General features: G+C 23.5%; 3 protein-coding genes across 5 annotated transcripts; 2 read left to right on the plus strand and 1 right to left on the minus strand.

Moving 5' to 3' along the window:
* Window positions 1-868: 868 nt before the first annotated feature.
* On the plus strand, window positions 869-8,156 carry LOC122859071 (regulator of G-protein signaling 7). 3 transcript variants are annotated; one of them, XM_044162425.1, is made up of 10 exons: window positions 869-1,126; window positions 1,652-1,701; window positions 5,116-5,405; window positions 5,747-6,274; window positions 6,383-6,609; window positions 6,729-6,842; window positions 6,926-7,238; window positions 7,311-7,403; window positions 7,483-7,657; window positions 7,915-8,156. In XM_044162425.1, exons 3-9 carry the CDS (start codon window positions 5,148-5,150, stop codon window positions 7,507-7,509), a joined length of 1,560 nt encoding a protein of 519 aa, XP_044018360.1. In that variant the 5' UTR covers window positions 869-1,126; window positions 1,652-1,701; window positions 5,116-5,147; the 3' UTR covers window positions 7,510-7,657; window positions 7,915-8,156. The 3 variants fall into 3 exon arrangements, with proteins under 3 accessions (XP_044018360.1, XP_044018358.1, XP_044018359.1); XM_044162423.1 differs by having other exon boundaries at window positions 7,510-7,657; XM_044162424.1 differs by lacking the exon at window positions 7,915-8,156 and having other exon boundaries at window positions 7,483-7,700.
* A 1,576-nt stretch (window positions 8,157-9,732) lies between these two features.
* LOC122859070 (pumilio homolog 3) lies at window positions 9,733-11,982 on the plus strand. Its single transcript, XM_044162422.1, has 2 exons — window positions 9,733-9,861; window positions 9,974-11,982. Exon 2 carries the CDS (start codon window positions 9,998-10,000, stop codon window positions 11,816-11,818), a length of 1,821 nt encoding a protein of 606 aa, XP_044018357.1. The 5' UTR covers window positions 9,733-9,861; window positions 9,974-9,997; the 3' UTR covers window positions 11,819-11,982.
* Window positions 11,822-17,989, minus strand: LOC122859068 (proteasome adapter and scaffold protein ECM29). The gene is made up of 2 exons (XM_044162421.1): window positions 17,797-17,989; window positions 11,822-17,507 (listed from the first exon to the last, which is right to left on the minus strand). Exons 1-2 carry the CDS (start codon window positions 17,819-17,821, stop codon window positions 12,031-12,033), a joined length of 5,502 nt encoding a protein of 1,833 aa, XP_044018356.1. The 5' UTR covers window positions 17,822-17,989; the 3' UTR covers window positions 11,822-12,030.
* Window positions 17,990-18,295: the final 306 nt, after the last annotated feature.

An 18,295-nucleotide genomic window follows, 5' to 3' on the forward strand; every position in this document is an offset into this window, starting at 1 on the left:
TTTTTTTTAATAGAAATAGTTTAAAATGATGCAAAATTTAATTGAAATATTAAAATGGAAAAAAAAAATAGATTTCGAATGAAAAATAGAAAAAGAAAAGAAACATTATGATTTTCTTTTCTGTAAATTTATAATTTTATTTACTTATTTTTTCTATTATACTTTCATGTTTAAATTAGTTAAATTATTGTTATACAAAATTGTCTAATAATCATTGGAATAATTTACTTGAAAAATAAAATATTTATGTTTTTTTATTTTTATAAATAAATTATTTATTTATAATTTATATTGATAAATAAATATATGTATTGATTGTATTTAATATTCAATTCATTACATTAAAAATTTTTCTCAAATAGAAAATTACTATTAATTATAAATTTTTTTAATATTTCAATGTAATTGCAATAAAAATTGAATGTTAAATTAAGTTTGCTAGTATTTCTAATTGTAAATATAAAAAAAATCATTTATTTTCATTGTCAACCGAGTGTTGACTATTATTTTCTAAACTACTTTGCAAATATTAATAATAATCATCAACAATAAAATGAATTAAATGAAATTACCTTTGTTTACAGTCTTCTGTCTTACTAACAGAGTTACATTTTGCCAAATTTTTCTTTTTGATTTCCTTTATCACTGCTTGATAAAATTGCCAAAAAAAAAATTTGCAATTTTGGGTGGAAAATTGATTTCTCGATTACACACACCCCCCAGTAAAAAAAAAAATAAAAAAAAAAGTGGTCAAGGCACTACGCTACCTGGTGGCAGATCTTGATTGTTTTTTTGTTTTTTTTTAAACAAAGATAGAATGACACACGCATGCGCCATTGCATTCGTAAAATTCAGAATCATAAAATCAGTGCCAGTTGGGACATTGTCGCAAATCTACCTACACAATACATACAATTAACAACAATATATTTTTTTTCATATTACAAAATATTTTTATTAAAGTTCATACCAATTTTTTCTTGGTATTTAATTTTGTTGTACCTTGTTTTTTCTAAGTGATTATTTGGATATTTGTTTTTAAGTCAAATTGGAATTATAACCAAATACACACATATATTTTTTGGACCTTTCCAATTTCATTCATAATAAAAAACATTAACAAAAAGTGAGTATATTTTATTAATTTTTTTATATTTTATCATTATCATTGTTAAGTACTTTTGATATTTAACAAATTTTAATTAATTTTTGAGTATATTTTTTGTTATGGTTTTGTCAATAAGTTATATTTTTGTTATGTCAAATTATTGACAGTGAGATTTGCTTTGTATACATGTATTTTTTTTTGGTTGTGCCCAACATTTATTTTTTATTTTCTATCTCTTTTTTTTTTTTTTTCATTCTTACCACCATAAACTGTTGAATTTTATCTTTCTTCCTGTCCCTTATCCGGTGATTGACGAGAGTTCAAATGGATTTTTTTTTTACTCTTTTTTTATAATTTATTTTTTTTAACAATATAATACTTATTGTAAAAATTTATTTATTCATAATAAAATATAGGTTATCATTTAAATATAAAAAGAAATTTTTTTTTACCTTTTTTATTAATATTTTTATCTTTTTTTTGTAATAATTTTAAAACTTTTTGACTTTGGGAATAATGATAAATAATATTTTTAATTTACAGATGATCAATAGAACCTGACGATTAATATTGCTCGTTATAAAATTTTCAAGGTAATATTTTTAAATTAAAAAAAAAAATATATCTTTTATTTATCAAAAAATATTTTGACAATTTTTCATTGAGAATATTTTTTTTTTTTTTTTTGATGATTAAATTTGTTAATCTTCTTTTTTATCTACAATAAATATTAATCATATTTTTATTATTCTATAAAATCATATTTAACAATTTTATAATTTATTTTTTTATTATAAATACCCTTGAGAACTCGTGTCAAATTAAATACGAATATATTTCATTGTACTTGACATTGAGTAGTTTTTAAGTGGCTGCGCGAATTTCAAGTGATAATATGCCAAATTAAGCATACATTATAATTCATTTAATTAATAAAAAATTAACTGGAGATTAAAATTATTAAAATACATTTTATCAGAATTAAAATTATCATAAAACTTCAACTTCCACAGTTCTAAAAATAACTAAAACAAAAAAAGAACAAAATTCGTAATTTTATTTATTTAAATTTTATATTGTAAAAAAAAAAAAATATACATGAAATTTATGTATAATAAAATACTTGTTAGTTTTATGTTTTAATCAATTACATGACCACATTTTACGTAGCTTTATTTTAAATTTTGAATAAGTTATAAGAGAAAAAATCTATAGGTGAAAAAAAAAATTATAAAGGAAATAAATTTGTGCATGTATTTATGTGTACATTTAAATGAAATTAACAGAAAAAAAAATAACTAATGAATTGTCAAGGGTTTCATGGATACCCAAGGGAACAAGTAACAAAAAAAAAAAAAAATAAACTTTATGAAAAAATAAATAGACGAGAACGAGTTAAACGAGTTTGATAAACTAACAAAATTAAACGGGCAAAGATATAAAAATAAAAAAAATATATATCTTTACTGTGTACTATATTAATTTCGTCTTTTTTTATAGTAAAAAAATGGAAGTTTTTTTTTATTTATTTATAAAAATTAAACTTGATAAATAATAAATGTAAAATCAGCGTGTTTATTTATAGAATAAAAATGCAATAATATTGGGAAAAGTTGAATGAAAATGTGTGAAAAACAAATAATACAATTTTTTTTTTGTGAAAAATTTTTATCGGTAATTGAAGGTAATAGAAAGAAAAAACTATTAAATTAATTTGTAAAGTTATTGCTAGTATTAATGGTCATTGTTGATAATTTAGATTTTTAACTTTCAAGTATTTTTTTTTTTTTTGTTGAATCTCACAGTATAACTGTATCATTTTTTTTTTCTAATTATATTCATTATAAAATTTTTATATAAAAAAAAAAAATAACTGTAGCATATTATTTTATAACAATTTTATATTTACGAGTAGAGGGTAATTGCTAGTTTTGAGATTAATTATCTTCTTTACAAAAAATCATCAAATTTTATCAACGTAATATACGTGTAATTATTTTAAAAATTTAATCAAAATATTATTACGTTTAATGATGTTTTAACTTTCTTAATTTACGTGATAATATATATATTTTTTTTTGTGATATAAAGTTTGAAATTTGTCGATAATGAAAAATATATTTATAGATATTTTTTTAATAAACAATTACTCAAATTTTTGATGCAAATAAATTGTTAACTTTATTTTTATATATATATCTAATTATTTTTCATCGTATAATAATTGTCCTTGGGCAAGTTTAAGTCAAAGTGAATAGTCTGCAATAAATTTTATGAAAAAAATATTCAAGTACTCAAGAAAAAAAAATAAATATAAACCAAGAAAAAATGAGTAAACCGCTATGAGTGTACAGTAATCGTTGACGAACCTTAGAATAACTCTTGGCTCACTCACTCTGAATTAATATTGAGCAAAAAATATTATTAAATATTAACATCATAATTTTAAAAATTCAAGCCCTTAATAAATTATAAAATAAAAAATAATTCAAAAAAAATTAAGAGAAAACCTTGACACTCTAATAAAAATAATTAAACAAAAGATTATGATGAAAATTAAATTGAAATAACGAATAAAACAAAAGTTAATTTATCTAAGTTTATCAAAAAAAATATATTTTTATCAAACAAAAGAATACGTTTATAAATGAAAACTTGAATTTTAAAAAATTTCAAACATTAAAATAATATTATAAACTTTAAATAAATTTTTTAATTATTTTTTATCAAAATAATAATGACGTCATTGTATTATTTCCGGCTGTTGATAGTTAATTAACTCTACACACGAATAAAATAAAAAAATATAATATATTGAATAGAAATATAGTAATACCGACAATTGAATGCAATTAATTAATAAGTAAAAAAAGAAATAATAAAAATTCCAAGAAAAGAAAGAAAAAAAAAAGTACAAGAAAAGAAATTATTCGATTGAATTACCAATTCAGTGTACATATAAAATAAAAAAAAAAAAAAAAAACAAAGAGAATCAATTGTAATATTTTTAGATATTTAAATGGTGTATATATATGTGGTGAAGGTGGTGGTTAAAATGTGGGTGGGTAAATGATAAAAAAAGAGAGCAGGAGGGAATAAGTCATGTAGGGCATTGTTGAGGGTGTCGAGGTCCATCGAACGTTGACGATAATTCTCGTTGTTGTAACAAGTACTATAAAAAAAAAAAAAACAATAAATATATAATCTAGGTATACATATGTATATGTACTAAAATAAAATTAAAGATGGGAAAAACTACAGGTGGTAGTTCTAAAAATTATTACCATTATTTATTCAAAATTACTTTTTTTTTTTTTCTTTTATTTTTATATCAGTACAATTTGCAAGGCAAAGGGAAATTGTGATTATCCGCCCGCGTTTTCTCACAAACTCGTGTTTCCTCTTGAACATAACGGTCGATTGCACCTTTAGCTTCATATAAAATATAGATATATAAAATGTGTATAGCTGTAGATTGCTTCGCGCAGGAGGAGTATATACTTCTGGTAATCAATACTCATTCGTCTCCTCTCACTTCTATTCAATGCTAAAAAAAAAAATATATATCTATTATATTTATTTCTATGATTTTTAACTGATTGTTTATTTTATCAATTAAATTAATTAATAATTTAATTGTTAATATATTTGTTTGATTATATTTATCGACATATTGGCATAATTATTTTTAATTTTTTTTTTGTTCAATTTTAAAAAGATAAAATAATGAAAAGAAAAATATTTTCTTCTTCTTTTTTTATTTTTTAATTTAATAAATAATGAAAAATTTAATGAATTTTTCAATCCATCTTGAGATGAAATTTTTTTTTTTATTTATTATTATTTTCTTTGAAGATAATTTTTGTTTGACTTTGTTGGTCTTTTTAATATACATAGCAACAAGTAGAACTTGAGTGATAATTATTATTTTTTTTTGTTCTTTTTTTTTATGAGATAATTGACTGTTTTTTTTATTAAATTTTTGAATTTTTTTTTTTTTTTTGTAGGAGGGCAATGGTGCACCTCCTTTAGCTTTGATATGGTAACTATGAGCTCCGAAAAATCCGCCACCCGGCGAAAACCCAATGAGACTGGTGATGGCTCTTCATCTAAGGGCTCAAATGAAAATTTAAATGCCGTTAATAAAAATAGATTTTCAACTGGTATATTTTATGGTGAATCAACAACGAAAACAACATCAACATCAACAGATACTTCAAATTGTAAAACAACTGATGTACCAAAATCAGTTGTAACATGTCCAGATGACAGTCCAAATTATCTCGTTTATAAAAAGGTAAAAACAATGAAATCAAATAAATAAATATCTATATATTTAATTACATTAAAAAGCACTCAACATTCTTCGTTATTTTTTTTGTCAATAATTATGAACAATTGTTTGTCTATTTTGTTGGTAAAAAAAATATAAAATTAGGTCAGCTGATTGATTGGATAGCCATGTCAATCTTAAATGTCTTTTTGAAAAAGAAACTTGTGCTTGCTTTTATCGTATCACTTTACCATTTTTTTTTTTTTTTTAATCTCTTATTCTTTATCGAAAAAAAATGTAATATCGATTGTTTTTCAGTCTTTTTTCTAATACTTGACTTGCTTTTTTTTTTTGCTGGTATTTAGATGGAATCTATCATTGAAAAAATGCTTGATGAAACAAATGGAGTGCCAGTTAGAACAATAAAGAATTTCATAACAAAAATACCATCAGTATTTACTGGTATGGATTTAATAAGTTGGATGGTTAAAAATATGGATATTGATGATCAAGAGGCACTTCATGTTGCTCATTTAATGTCATCACATGGTTATTTATTTCCAATTGAAGACCATTCATTGCTTATTAAAAATGATCATTCATTATGTCGTTTTCAAACACCATATTTTTGGCCATCAAATTGTTGGGAACCAGAAAACACTGATTATGCTGTTTATTTATGTAAAAGAACAATGCAAAATAAAGCAAGATTAGAATTAGCTGATTATGAAGCTGAAAATTTAGCTAAATTACAAAAAATGTTTTCAAGAAAATGGGAATTTATATTTATGCAAGCTGAAGCACAAAGTAAAGTTGATAAAAAACGTGATAAATTAGAACGTAAAGTACTTGACAGTCAAGAACGTGCATTTTGGGATGTTCACAGACCAATGGTAACTTGATTTATTGTTTTTTTTTTTTTTTTTTTATTAAAACATGCATTTGACATGAAACGACATAATTTTGCTTTATTATCTATTTTTATTTGTTTTATTTTTTAGCCTGGTTGTGTCAATACTACAGAAATGGATATAAAAAAAGCATGTAGAACTAAAAAACCAATAAAAGCAAGTAAACATTCACAACTTGGTGTTGCTGGTGGTAGAATATCACCAACACACACTGATATGCCTATTAATCGTTCAACAGAAGCTATGAAAAAGGAAATTGATATTCTCAGGCAACGTTTAGACAGAAGAAATATCAAGATATCAAAAGTTGCTGAAGCGTTAGTATTGACCTATTGTAAAATTTTTATTTCAATTTCAAAAGAACAAATTAAAAAAATCATAGAAAAAAACAAGCATAAATAAAAATAAATTGATAATTATTATTTATTATTTACAGAATGATTGGATACTTTGAACAATACGTTGAATATGATCCATTATTTACACAACCAGAGTTTTGTAATCCATGGATATCAGACAATGTAGAATTATGGGAACAGGAAAAACTTGCGTTAGTATTTACATTAAATAATTTAACAATAAAATTTAATTTCTAATAAATTAATTATTTGCTTTTTTTTTTTTAATAAATAGAAAAGATATATCAGCTAGAAAAGTTAAACGTTGGGCATTTAGTCTTAAAGAATTATTACAAGATCCAGTTGGTCGTGAACAATTTGAAAAATTTCTTGATAAAGAATTTAGTGGTGAAAATTTAAAATTTTGGGATGCTGTACAAAATTTAAAAACATTACCACAACGTCATGTACAAGCTAAAGTACAAGAAATATGGAATGAATATTTAGGACCAGATGCTAGTTGTCCAATAAATGTTGATTCAAGATCATTTGAAATGACAAAAAAAAATATTGAAGAACCTGATCGTTGGTCATTTGATGTTGCTGCTGTAAGTTAAATTAATTAAATATTTTTTAATTTACAGTTAATGTAATTTAATGTAAATTTATTAATTTTACAGGCACATGTTTATCATCTTATGAAAAGTGATAGTTATTCACGTTATTTACGATCAGAAATGTACAAAGATTTTTTAAATGGATCTAAAAAAAAGGTATATAATAATTATAAATAATTTTTATTTATATTAAATTGTATGTATTTTAGTGAATAAAACTAATTTAATAATTAAGGTTCTTCGTTTTCCATTTAAATTGTAGATTTCTGTCAAGGGAATTCGTAGTATTGTATCATTTCCTGGAAAAAAAGAAAGTTCATCAACGTAATTTACAGCCAAATAAATGCCTTTAAATGGTGTTTTTTTTTTTTTTTTTATTAATTCACTCTTAAACACTTCTTACATTCTTGGTATGTAAATTTTGTTAAATACATTTATGAATTACGAATACTGCATCACTATTGATGATTGATGATAATTTTTCATCTTAAACTCTAGTTCAATTTTTATTTTATCCTTTTTAAAATTTATAATTGTTGTTTTAATTAGTTTTTTTATTTCCTTGTAAATGTGAATGATTGATAGTGATACAGAATTTGTTTTAAATATATATTTTAATTATTATCATAGTAAAAAAGCAAACGTGCTAATTTTTTTCTTATTTCAGATTAAAAATGTATTTTCAAAAATTCATTGACAATCCACTAGACATATGCCATTTTTCTTTTGAAATACGAAAGAGACATAAAAACCAGCCAGGTTTAATCATTGATTTAAATTTTTATTTATGTAATTAACGTAAAAAAAATGATACAAATATTGTGGTAAAAAAAAAAAACTTTGAAAATGTTTTTTTAATTTCGAAACGATTTTTTTTTCCGCACTGTTTCTTTATAGTAAGTTAATTTTTCGATTGAGAAAAAAACAATATGTAATTTCAGGTGCAGATACTGATTGTACATAGAAAAAATATTTAAAATTGTTAATAATTATGTGATTAAATTCTATGCAATGAAAAAAAAAGAAAAAAAAAAAACAATCAGCAATAATTTAAGTTGAAAATTAAATGATAAGATTAAAAGGGAAAGTAGAATGATCAGAAAATATGTTGAAAAAAATTTAGATTTGTGTAAGTGTATAGATAGAGATTAGAAAATTAAAATTTAGAAATTTTAAAAAAAAAAAAAAGACAGATTTTCAAGTACAACAAAAATGTAAATAGTTTAACATTTTGTTGTATTTTTTTTTTTTGTTTTTAATTATTAACTTAATTTCGTCCTGATTTTATTATTTTGTTTTGTACAACAAATATGACAAAAATTTAATTTCTACAAAGCCAGGGGAATTAAAATTTTGCGAGTATTATTGATAAAAAGAAAAATTAATTATAGAAATAAAAAATAATTAATGATTAAAATAATTTTTAGCAATGTGATTAAAAAAGAAAAAAAGACATTAATTGTAACATATTGTACGTTAAATAAGAAATCATCTAATGTAGATATTAAATTAGAAAAGATGATACTATTATTTTTTTTTTTTCTTGCAAAAATGAATCATAAAAAAAAACTTACCTCAAAAACAAAAAAAAAATAAGAAAAATGTTTGTAAATTATTTAAACTTGTATATATTATTGTTATTTAAGTTTCATTATTTAGATTATGATAAAAAGTTTCTTGATCTCAATTAAAAAAAAACACCTTTAAAAGAAAAGAAAATCTTATTTTAATTTGCATATTTTCACCAGACAAAATTATGATTTTCACGTTTCAACAATAACACCTAAAATAACAAAATAAATTTCTAAAAAAACCATTTAACATTTAAACCCTGGTCCCCGATGGAAATATTTCTCCGACTTTTTTCGAACTACAAACATCTCCGCCTAGAAATTTTCTCCGGAGAGTTATTTCTACATCACTGTGTGAGTATATAATTAAATCAATTATAAAAAAAAAATTTAAACAATGTTTGATCAAAGGATTATTTAGGATTCAATGGATCTTTGAAGTTTATAATAAGATTATAACTGGTGGGTTTGATAACTGTCATGAAACTCTAGTGAGCTCATAAATGATGATCAAAGAAATAATTAATTCAACAAGTATTATTTGGTAAGAAAAATCATTGTACAACATCAAAGGGTCAAAACACTATCCTTGCATTGAGTTTCTCTTTGTAGAGAGTTTGATAACCTTTAAGAGATTTTAAATTTTAATCAAGATATTAATTAGGATTAGATGGATAATTTGATTAAATTTTTCTCATCAGTTTCTCATACTCTAAATGTTAATATTAATTTTATCGATATTTTAAATTATTTAAAAAATAAAAGTTTTATTTAGTTGGCAATTTAAAAAAAAAGAAATTATTCCCTCCAATTTCCTCCATTGAACGGAGATTCCCGATTATTCACCGAGAATTTTTTTTATATTTCTCGTGACGTCACAAAAATGAGCAATTGGAAATTGGAAAAATAAATTGTCCAAGTAAACCACGAGGGTGATATTTTTTACTCCACATTGCTCCACATTGTAGTTGTTTTTAAATAACAATAATTATTAAATTAGTGAAAATAAAATATAGTTTTATATTTAATAATAACAATAAAAGGTAATAAAATCAAATAACAGCAACTAATTTTAATTTAATTAATTGTTTTTCTTTAAATAAATATTTAATACAATTTTGAGGTTAATAATTCCATGCTTGTTAATTTTTCTAGATATATTTAAAAAAATAATAAAAAATGAAACGTGAATTAAGTAAAGACGCAAAGCAAGAGAATGGAAATAATAAAAAATTCAAAAAATCAATTGATAATAATAAATCAACAACAGATAAAAAGCCAAAATTTGAAAAAAAAAATGTTGGTAAATTTAATAATAACAATAAAAAAAAACCACAAAATGGTATGAATGGACCAGCAACAACAGTAGCTGGTGAAAAACCAGATTGGCAAAAATTTAAAAAAGAAAAAAAAGATTTAAAAGAAAAACGTAGAGTACAAAAGTTAGAAAATGTTTATGACATTGCTGTGAAAGCTAAAAAAATTGAAGAAAAATTGCGACGTTCTGATTGCATTGGTGATAAAAAAATTGAATTAACAAATGAATTATATAAATTATTAGATGGTAAATTTGAAAAATTAATATTTACCCATGATTTATCAAGAACAATTCAGTGGTTAATAAAATTTTCAACAGATGAAAAAAGACAATCAATATTTAATGAAGTTAAAGCAAAAACAGCTGAATTATTTCATTCAAAATATGCTAAAAATTGTTTAAAAAAATTCTTAAAATACGGCAATGATAATATGAGACAAGAAATATTATTAGGTTGCAGTGGTCATGTTGTTGAATTAGTTAGTAATGTAGTATCAGGACCACTTATTGATACAGCCTACAGAACATGGGCAAATGATGAAACAAAAAATATAGTAAAACAAGAATTTTATGGTGGTATGTATAAAAATTCAAAAGATAAAAATATTAAAACACTTGTTGATGTTTATGCTAAATCAACTGACATGAAAACAGCAACTTTATCAGCAGTTAAAATGAATTTAATTCGTGTTATGAATAAAAATGCAATTGGTAATTCAATAGTACATACAATATTATCAGAATTTTTATCACAATGTAATGATGAAGATCGTGCTGAATTAATTGTCATGCTTAGAGATTCAATATATGAATTATCAACAACAAAAGATGGTGCAGAAGTTGCTCTTAATTGTATTTGGCATGGTACAACAAAAGATAGAAAATTATCATTAAAATCAATGAAAGAACATGTTAAAGATATTGCAATATCAGAATATGGACATATTATATTAATGGCATGTTTTGATTCAATTGATGATACAACATTAATGAAAAAAATTTTATTTCCTGAATTAATTAATAATTTAAATGACATTGTTAATGATGAACATGGTAAAAAAGTTTTATTATATTTAGTTGCAAGAAGAGACAGTCATAATTTTCATCCATCATTTATTCAACAATTAGAAAAAGGTGATTCTAATACAACAAGTAAAAAACCAGCTGATATTAGAGAAAAAGAATTACTTGAAGCTGTTGGTAATCAATTGTTAGATGCCATATCAAATGAAGCAATATTTTGGCTTGGTAGTAGTTCAATTGCCATGGTTACACTTGCTATTTTAAAATCATGCAATGGTGATAGTCTTGATAAAGCATTTAAATCAATTGCTGATGTTTTAACAAATCCAGATATTACATTGGAGGATAATAAAACTAAATATACCATTGTTGAACATCCTGGTTTACATATGATGTTTAAAAAACTCATACAATCTGATAAAAATTTATTGGAAAATAATAAAAATACATTTGGTCAACAAATTATTGATAAACTTGATGATGAAGAAATTAAAAGATGGCTGTCATTTAATAGAGGATGCTTTTTACTTGTTTTATTAATTGAAAATGAAGATGAAAATATTAAAAATCAACTTATTAATAAATTAAAAAAACATGCTAAAATTTTGAAAAATCAAAAAGGTTCTGGTGCATCAATATTACTTAAAAAAATTCAATAAATATTCATTTTTTTTTTGTTTAATTCATTCAATTAATTTTTAATAATAATAATAATAAATTCAATACAGTCTTTTTTATAAAACTTCATTATATTGAGGAGAAAAAAAAATTGTATTATTAAATAAAAAAAAAAAAGAAAAAAAAAACCAAAATTGAAAAAAAATAGTAATTTATTAAATATCATGTGTTAATGTTTATTTTTATTATTTTTTTAAATTTCAAATATTGATTTAATATCAACAATTCTTGTTCGTACTTCTGGCTGATTATCAAGTGTTAATTCTGGCAATATTTGACAAAATAATGATTTTAAATTATCAAATTGTTTATCATGTTTATTGTCAATAAATTTTTTGGACATTGTTAAAAATATATTTAATGATTCTTTACGAATTCTGGTATATTTTGATATGCCAATTGATATTTTTAATATATCATGAATTGTTTGACATATTTTATTCATTTTTTTATGATCATCAATTGTCAATTGATCATTTGTCATTTTAAATAATAATAGCTTTTCAACAAAACGATTTAATGTTGTCATAATAGCAACTTGAATTGTTCTAGTACTATTTGGTAATGTTTCATAACAATGTGTTACAAATTGAAGACAATATTTATCTTGTGTTGTTTTACTTTCTGGATTTGATGGCCATGCTTTACCAAGTGATTCATAAACAACTTCTTGTAATTTCATTTGATTTTCACGTTTTTTATTACTTTCTTCAGTTGTACCAGCACTTGATTCATCCTCATCATTATCATCATCATCACCATTATTTTTTTTAGATAATTTAATTAATATTTCTTGTGCAATATCATAAAGTTGAACAAAATTATCAATTTCTAATTCATGTAAAACATCAGTAAATGCTTTAAGTGCATGTCTTCGATATTCTAAATTATCTTTTTTACATTCTTTATATAATGCATCAGTGACAATTTTAGTTAGCTGTTGATCTTTACTAAGTGGTTCTTTACTATTACATGCAAGTGTTGATAATGCATTAAGAAGCAATTCTTTACCATTCCATGTACGTCCTTGTAAACCAGATGATAATATTTTTAATAATGTATATCTTGATGTATCATCCATACTTGTTCCAATTTTAATAGCAACTGTTGATACAGCATTTGCTGCTTGTGCTTTTGTTGTCCATGATGCTGATTCTAATGCTTGATTTAATGTATTTGTTATTGTTGTTAAATATTTTTTAATTGCTGTCTCAGTACCATGTGCAATTTCATTCCATAAATCAGTCCATAGGGTTATTGTATTTTCATTATCAACTGTTTTAACACAATGCATTGCAAAAAATGTTAATGGTAATACAATATCATTATAATTTTTAATTATTTCATAATTTTGATTACTAATTGATTGTAATGTTTGTCCAATAGCATATCTTATTGAATCATCTTCACGTTCCATATACCATTTATTTAATGTATTAAATAATTTATCTAAATGTGTATCTTTTGCTGAACCAACAATATGACCAATTGTTATTGCATTTGTTTTTCTAACAGCTGCATTACGATCCATTAAACCATTTAATAATGCTGTTATTATTTTACCAGTATATGGTTGTAATTCGTTTTTCAATTGTATACATAAATATATTAAAAAATGTGATATTGCAACTTTTGAACCAAGACCAATACTTGATTTAATTAATTCAATAACTTTTGGCATTAATTCTTTTAGAATTGTTGAATCAATATATTGTGTACATTTTTTCATTGTTTCTGTTGCATTATGTGATTTAGCAACATTTGTTCTGACATTATCAATTGTTGTTTGATAATCATCTGATAATCCACTATAACGTGTACTTAATAAATTAAGTGTTGTATTTTCTAAATCAGTTGCTGTTAATAATGCTGGTATTAAATTAACAAGTGATGATTTTAACATTGGTCCAGCAGTTGTCACAAATTGTGATACTGTTTGTAATGATAATGAACGTACTGTTGTGACATTATGTGTTATACCAATATCAAGAAATACTGGTAATATTGCTTCAAGTACATTTGTTTTACCATATGCAATATCACATTGTCTAATACATATTTTACTAAATAACATTGCTGTTTTAGTTGCTGTATTACGTGTATCTTCATGTACATCATCCATAACACGAAATAATTGTTTCCATAAATCTGGTGAACGTTTTTCATAATTAATTGGTGCATTTGATTTTAGCAAATCAGATAATGCTAAACAACAACTTATTCTAACACGCCATTGATTATTTGTTAAATTTATAATTAAATCATCAAGTATTTCATCATGATATTGTTCCAATGCTTTTTGTGTTGATGGTACAATTGCATGCCATATACTTGACATACTTTGTTGTATTTTTGGTGTTGGATCAAATTGATATCTGTATAATTTTGGTACAATATTTGGTAAATATTTATCAAGTTCATTTTTAGCAACACTTGCTATTGCTGAAAAACCATATGCAGCACCTTTTTTAGATGTCCATACAGCATTATGATTAGCTAATTGAAGAAATCTATATATTAAATCTGGTTTATTTAAATCAGATGCTAATGAACATATTTCTTTGTATGTTGATATATTTCCACCAGTTGGTGCTTTACCCAATGCACCATCTTCAAATAATTTTGTATCTGGATTAACTTGTGTTACAGCACGACGTCCATCTGATAATTGATTTAATAAATTTGATACAAGTTCATTTCTTCCACTTTCTTCACTTGTATCATATACTAAACATATACCTTTACTACCAACATCTTGTACAATTTCATTGTTTTCAGACAGAAAACTCATAAATGCATTTTGTATTTCAGATAATTTATCAATAACAGCTTTACGTTTTGAATTTCTTTTAACAATAGCCAATAACCATATACATATTGATTGACGTGAATTTGGATGTGGATCTGGTGCTAATTTTAATAATTCATTCAATAAAAATTCTAATAATTCATCACTTTTTGAACTAAATACTGTTCTATTTTCATATTCAATTGGTAATTCAATCCATGCATTTCTTGCTTCTGGTGCTGATTTACCTTGTACACATAATACAAGTGCATCAGCAATTGTAAAATGTATTGATGAATCTTTTGTTTCTTTTGATAAATTTATAAATTTTTCAATTATTAATTTTGTCCATGGAAATTCTTCACCAATGCATATTAAACCCAATGACATTATTGCATTTTCTTTAATTTTATGACTTATTTTAGCATTTGTTAAAATTGAAAATAATGTATCGACTATTTTTTTTTTACTCAAAACTTTTTCATCTCCATCATCATCATCATCATCTGGTATTGGTAATGAATATGTTTTTCCAATAATACCAATTGCTTGTGTTGCTGCTTCAACTAGAATACCAGTTGGATTTTTTAAATATAAATATATTAAATCAATTGTTTTGCAATATATATTCCAATTATTTAATGACAATAATTTGCTATCATTTAATAATTTATTTGACATAATTTTACTTTCAATCATATATGGTAATGCAACAAGTGCACCATGTTGTGTTTCAATTAATTTATTTTTCATTGTTGTATTTATAAATTCATCAGCTTGTTTATCAAATTCTTCTTGATTCAAATTATGTGTTATTATAATTGCATGTATTTTAGCAGCAATTTCACGTACATGTGTTTTTGTTGATGTTAAAAGTGTACGTAACCATGTTAATTCACTGACAAATCTTGATGTCATTGTCACTGGTATTGTACCAATAATTTCAAGCAACGCATTTAATGATATTTTATCAGCACTTGTACGATTTAATGGCTCCAGTATATTTAAATATGCATCAATGTATTTTGTATCTTTGACTAATAGCTGATTTAAATATCTAGCCATTATTGGTGAATTATCATTTGGATGATTATCATCAGGACCATCTTGTAATTTAATATCAGCACTTTTAGCTAGACATAATCTCAAGTAAGTTATTATTTCATTGTATGTTGTTAAATTATATGGCAATGTATTATTACCAATTTGTACAATTTGATTTTTATTTTTTAATCTTGTTTGTAATTGCCAATTAATGTATGTTACGAGATTTGAAAAATCAGGTAAATAATGATCTTTAGTATGTCTTTCATTTTTATGTGATGTACCATATAATGCTTTAATTGCTTCAGTTGATACTTCTGGTTTTTCATCACCACATGCAATTAACAATAGATAACGTGATGGACCATGATTTTGTGGAAATACTGTTGCAACATAATGCACAGCAACATATCTAACACTTGGTTCTGTTGATTCAATATGTGATGATAATAATGAATTCATTAATGTAATATTTTGTTCATTATCATTATTCATTATAAATGATGATGACATTGATACTAATGCATCTCTAATTGTTCTACGTAATTCATTATCATTTGTTGTTGTTAATGCTTCAAAAAATTTTTCAACTAAACTCATATCTTTATTGACTAGAGTTGGTATTCTTTTACCAAGTTGTCCAATAATTGTATATGCCATTGATTTATGTTCTTGTTCACCTTCAGCTATTAGCTTAATCATTCCATTTAGAATTATTGGTGCAACACTTGTTAGTGGTGTTAATGAACATTGTTGTACCATATTTAATGCAAAATCTAATGCAAGTGTTTTTAATTTTTTATTTGTATTATTACCATACAATGAATCAAATATAATTTGTATTGCTGCTGGTAATATTATTGCATTTTTTTTAACACGACATAAATATTGTAATAGCTTTAATCTTATTCTTGTATTTGCTGGTAATCTTTTCATTTCTGGTTTAATATCTTTTTGTGTACTTGTAAATGAACATGAACCAAGAAATAATATATACAATGGCAGTACTAATTGTGGTGCTGACCAATCAAGTGTACTAACAATTTTACGTAATTCCATATCAGCTAAATTTGCTACAGAAAAACGTGTATCAGCTGATGCTATTATTAATGGTGTTAACATATCAATTTCAGTAAATGAACTACGTGTTATAAATTTGACAATTCCTAATTTACATTGTTCAAGTTGTTCTGGTATTGGTGGTGTATCACCAACAACACGTTTAAATGCATATTCACATAAACCAGGTGGTACAGGAAATTGTGACCAATCAATTGTTTTTTGTCCTTGTTGATTATTATTATCACTTGTTCCAACTGAGCCATATGGTAATATTAACATGTCAACCATAAATGTTGCCATTAATGCAGCAATATTACGTTTTTCTTTTAAACCCAATAAATTTTGTCTTTTTTCTGGATCCATTGGTATTTCAATATGACCAAGTATTGGCATTATTATTAATAATAAACTATCTTGATGTGATAATGGTTTACCATCAATTGCATTTAATACACTTGGTACAAGTTCAACTTGTTTTTTAATATCCATACGTGGATAACCAATTTTAATATATATTATTGTAAAATTAATAACAAATGTACTTGCTGATGGATCTTGATATTGTAGCAATAATGCTTCAACTGGTAATTGTACTTTTGGACGACTTTTAACACGTTTATTTATATGTATTAATAATGACATTACTTTTTTTCTTACACCTTCTTGTGGACTTGATAATTTCAATAAAACTGGTGGTAAAAATTTGCATATTGATGATTGTAATTTTTCATCTGTATCAGCACTTCCAAGACACAAAAAAACTCGTTCCAAAAGAACTGAAAAAACATCATTTATTAATTAATTTCAAGCCTTTACAAATAACAATTAAATTTTTTTTTTTTTTTAATATTAAAGTTGAATTAATTTTAGTGGCATGACATTTGACTTTTTTTTTTTTTTTTACTGCAAAGGATAAAAAGAAAATGATGGATCCAAATTTTACAAATCCATTGAAACTAAAATTGACTATCAATAATAATTAATAAACTTGACAAGTTTAATTATTATTAAATTATATTTTGTTGTATATTTTTTATAAATATATTTAATAAAATAATAACTTACCCAATTCGTCTGTTGCGGCTGCCATGTTTTATATCAAACTGAATTTGTGTTTTGCTCGAGAGTGTGTGTGTTGATAAAATAAAAAATAAAAGAGATAAAAATATATATCCTTCTTTTATGCACTCTTTTAAAAAATTGATTTTTATAAATGTGTGTGTGTGTGTTTGACATAATTATTATTCACCGAATGAATGACAAGCAAGTTTGTTTATTTTTTTTTCCTCCTTTTTCATGCATTCGCTGTCAAAAATTTTGTAAATAAATTCAACGAAAATAAAATTACAATTTATTATTTGACGATTTTATTGGATGCTTAATAATAAAAATTAATATACATTAAGTATTTTTTACAACAAAATGTCCATAATTAAATAAGTCATTTTTAAAAAATTGTTATTTCTTTTTTTGGCTTTAAAACAATTAATTGTTTATTAATCGTTGTCAAAATAAATTTATAATAAATCAAAAGAAAAAAAAATATACATAAATGAATGAAAAA

Source organism: Aphidius gifuensis, linkage group LG6 (genome assembly GCF_014905175.1).
Source record: "Aphidius gifuensis isolate YNYX2018 linkage group LG6, ASM1490517v1, whole genome shotgun sequence".
Taxonomy (NCBI): Eukaryota; Metazoa; Arthropoda; class Insecta; order Hymenoptera; family Braconidae; genus Aphidius; species Aphidius gifuensis.

Excerpts from the sequence above, each read along its gene's own strand:
- LOC122859071 (XM_044162423.1), top strand. The coding sequence starts at position 5,148 with ATGGTAACTATGAGCTCCGAAAAATCCGCCACCCGGCGAAAACCCAAT. Across the intron at positions 6,275-6,382 it reads GGGATGTTCACAGACCAATG|CCTGGTTGTGTCAATACTAC; the intron begins GTAACTTGATTT and ends TTTATTTTTTAG. Across the intron at positions 6,843-6,925 it reads TGGGAACAGGAAAAACTTGC|AAAAGATATATCAGCTAGAA; the intron begins GTTAGTATTTAC and ends TTTAATAAATAG.
- LOC122859068 (XM_044162421.1), bottom strand. The coding sequence starts at position 17,821 with ATGGCAGCCGCAACAGACGAATTGG. Across the intron at positions 17,508-17,796 it reads AGCCGCAACAGACGAATTGG|TTCTTTTGGAACGAGTTTTT; the intron begins GTAAGTTATTAT and ends ATGTTTTTTCAG.
- LOC122859070 (XM_044162422.1), top strand. The coding sequence starts at position 9,998 with ATGAAACGTGAATTAAGTAAAGACGCAAAGCAAGAGAATGGAAATAAT.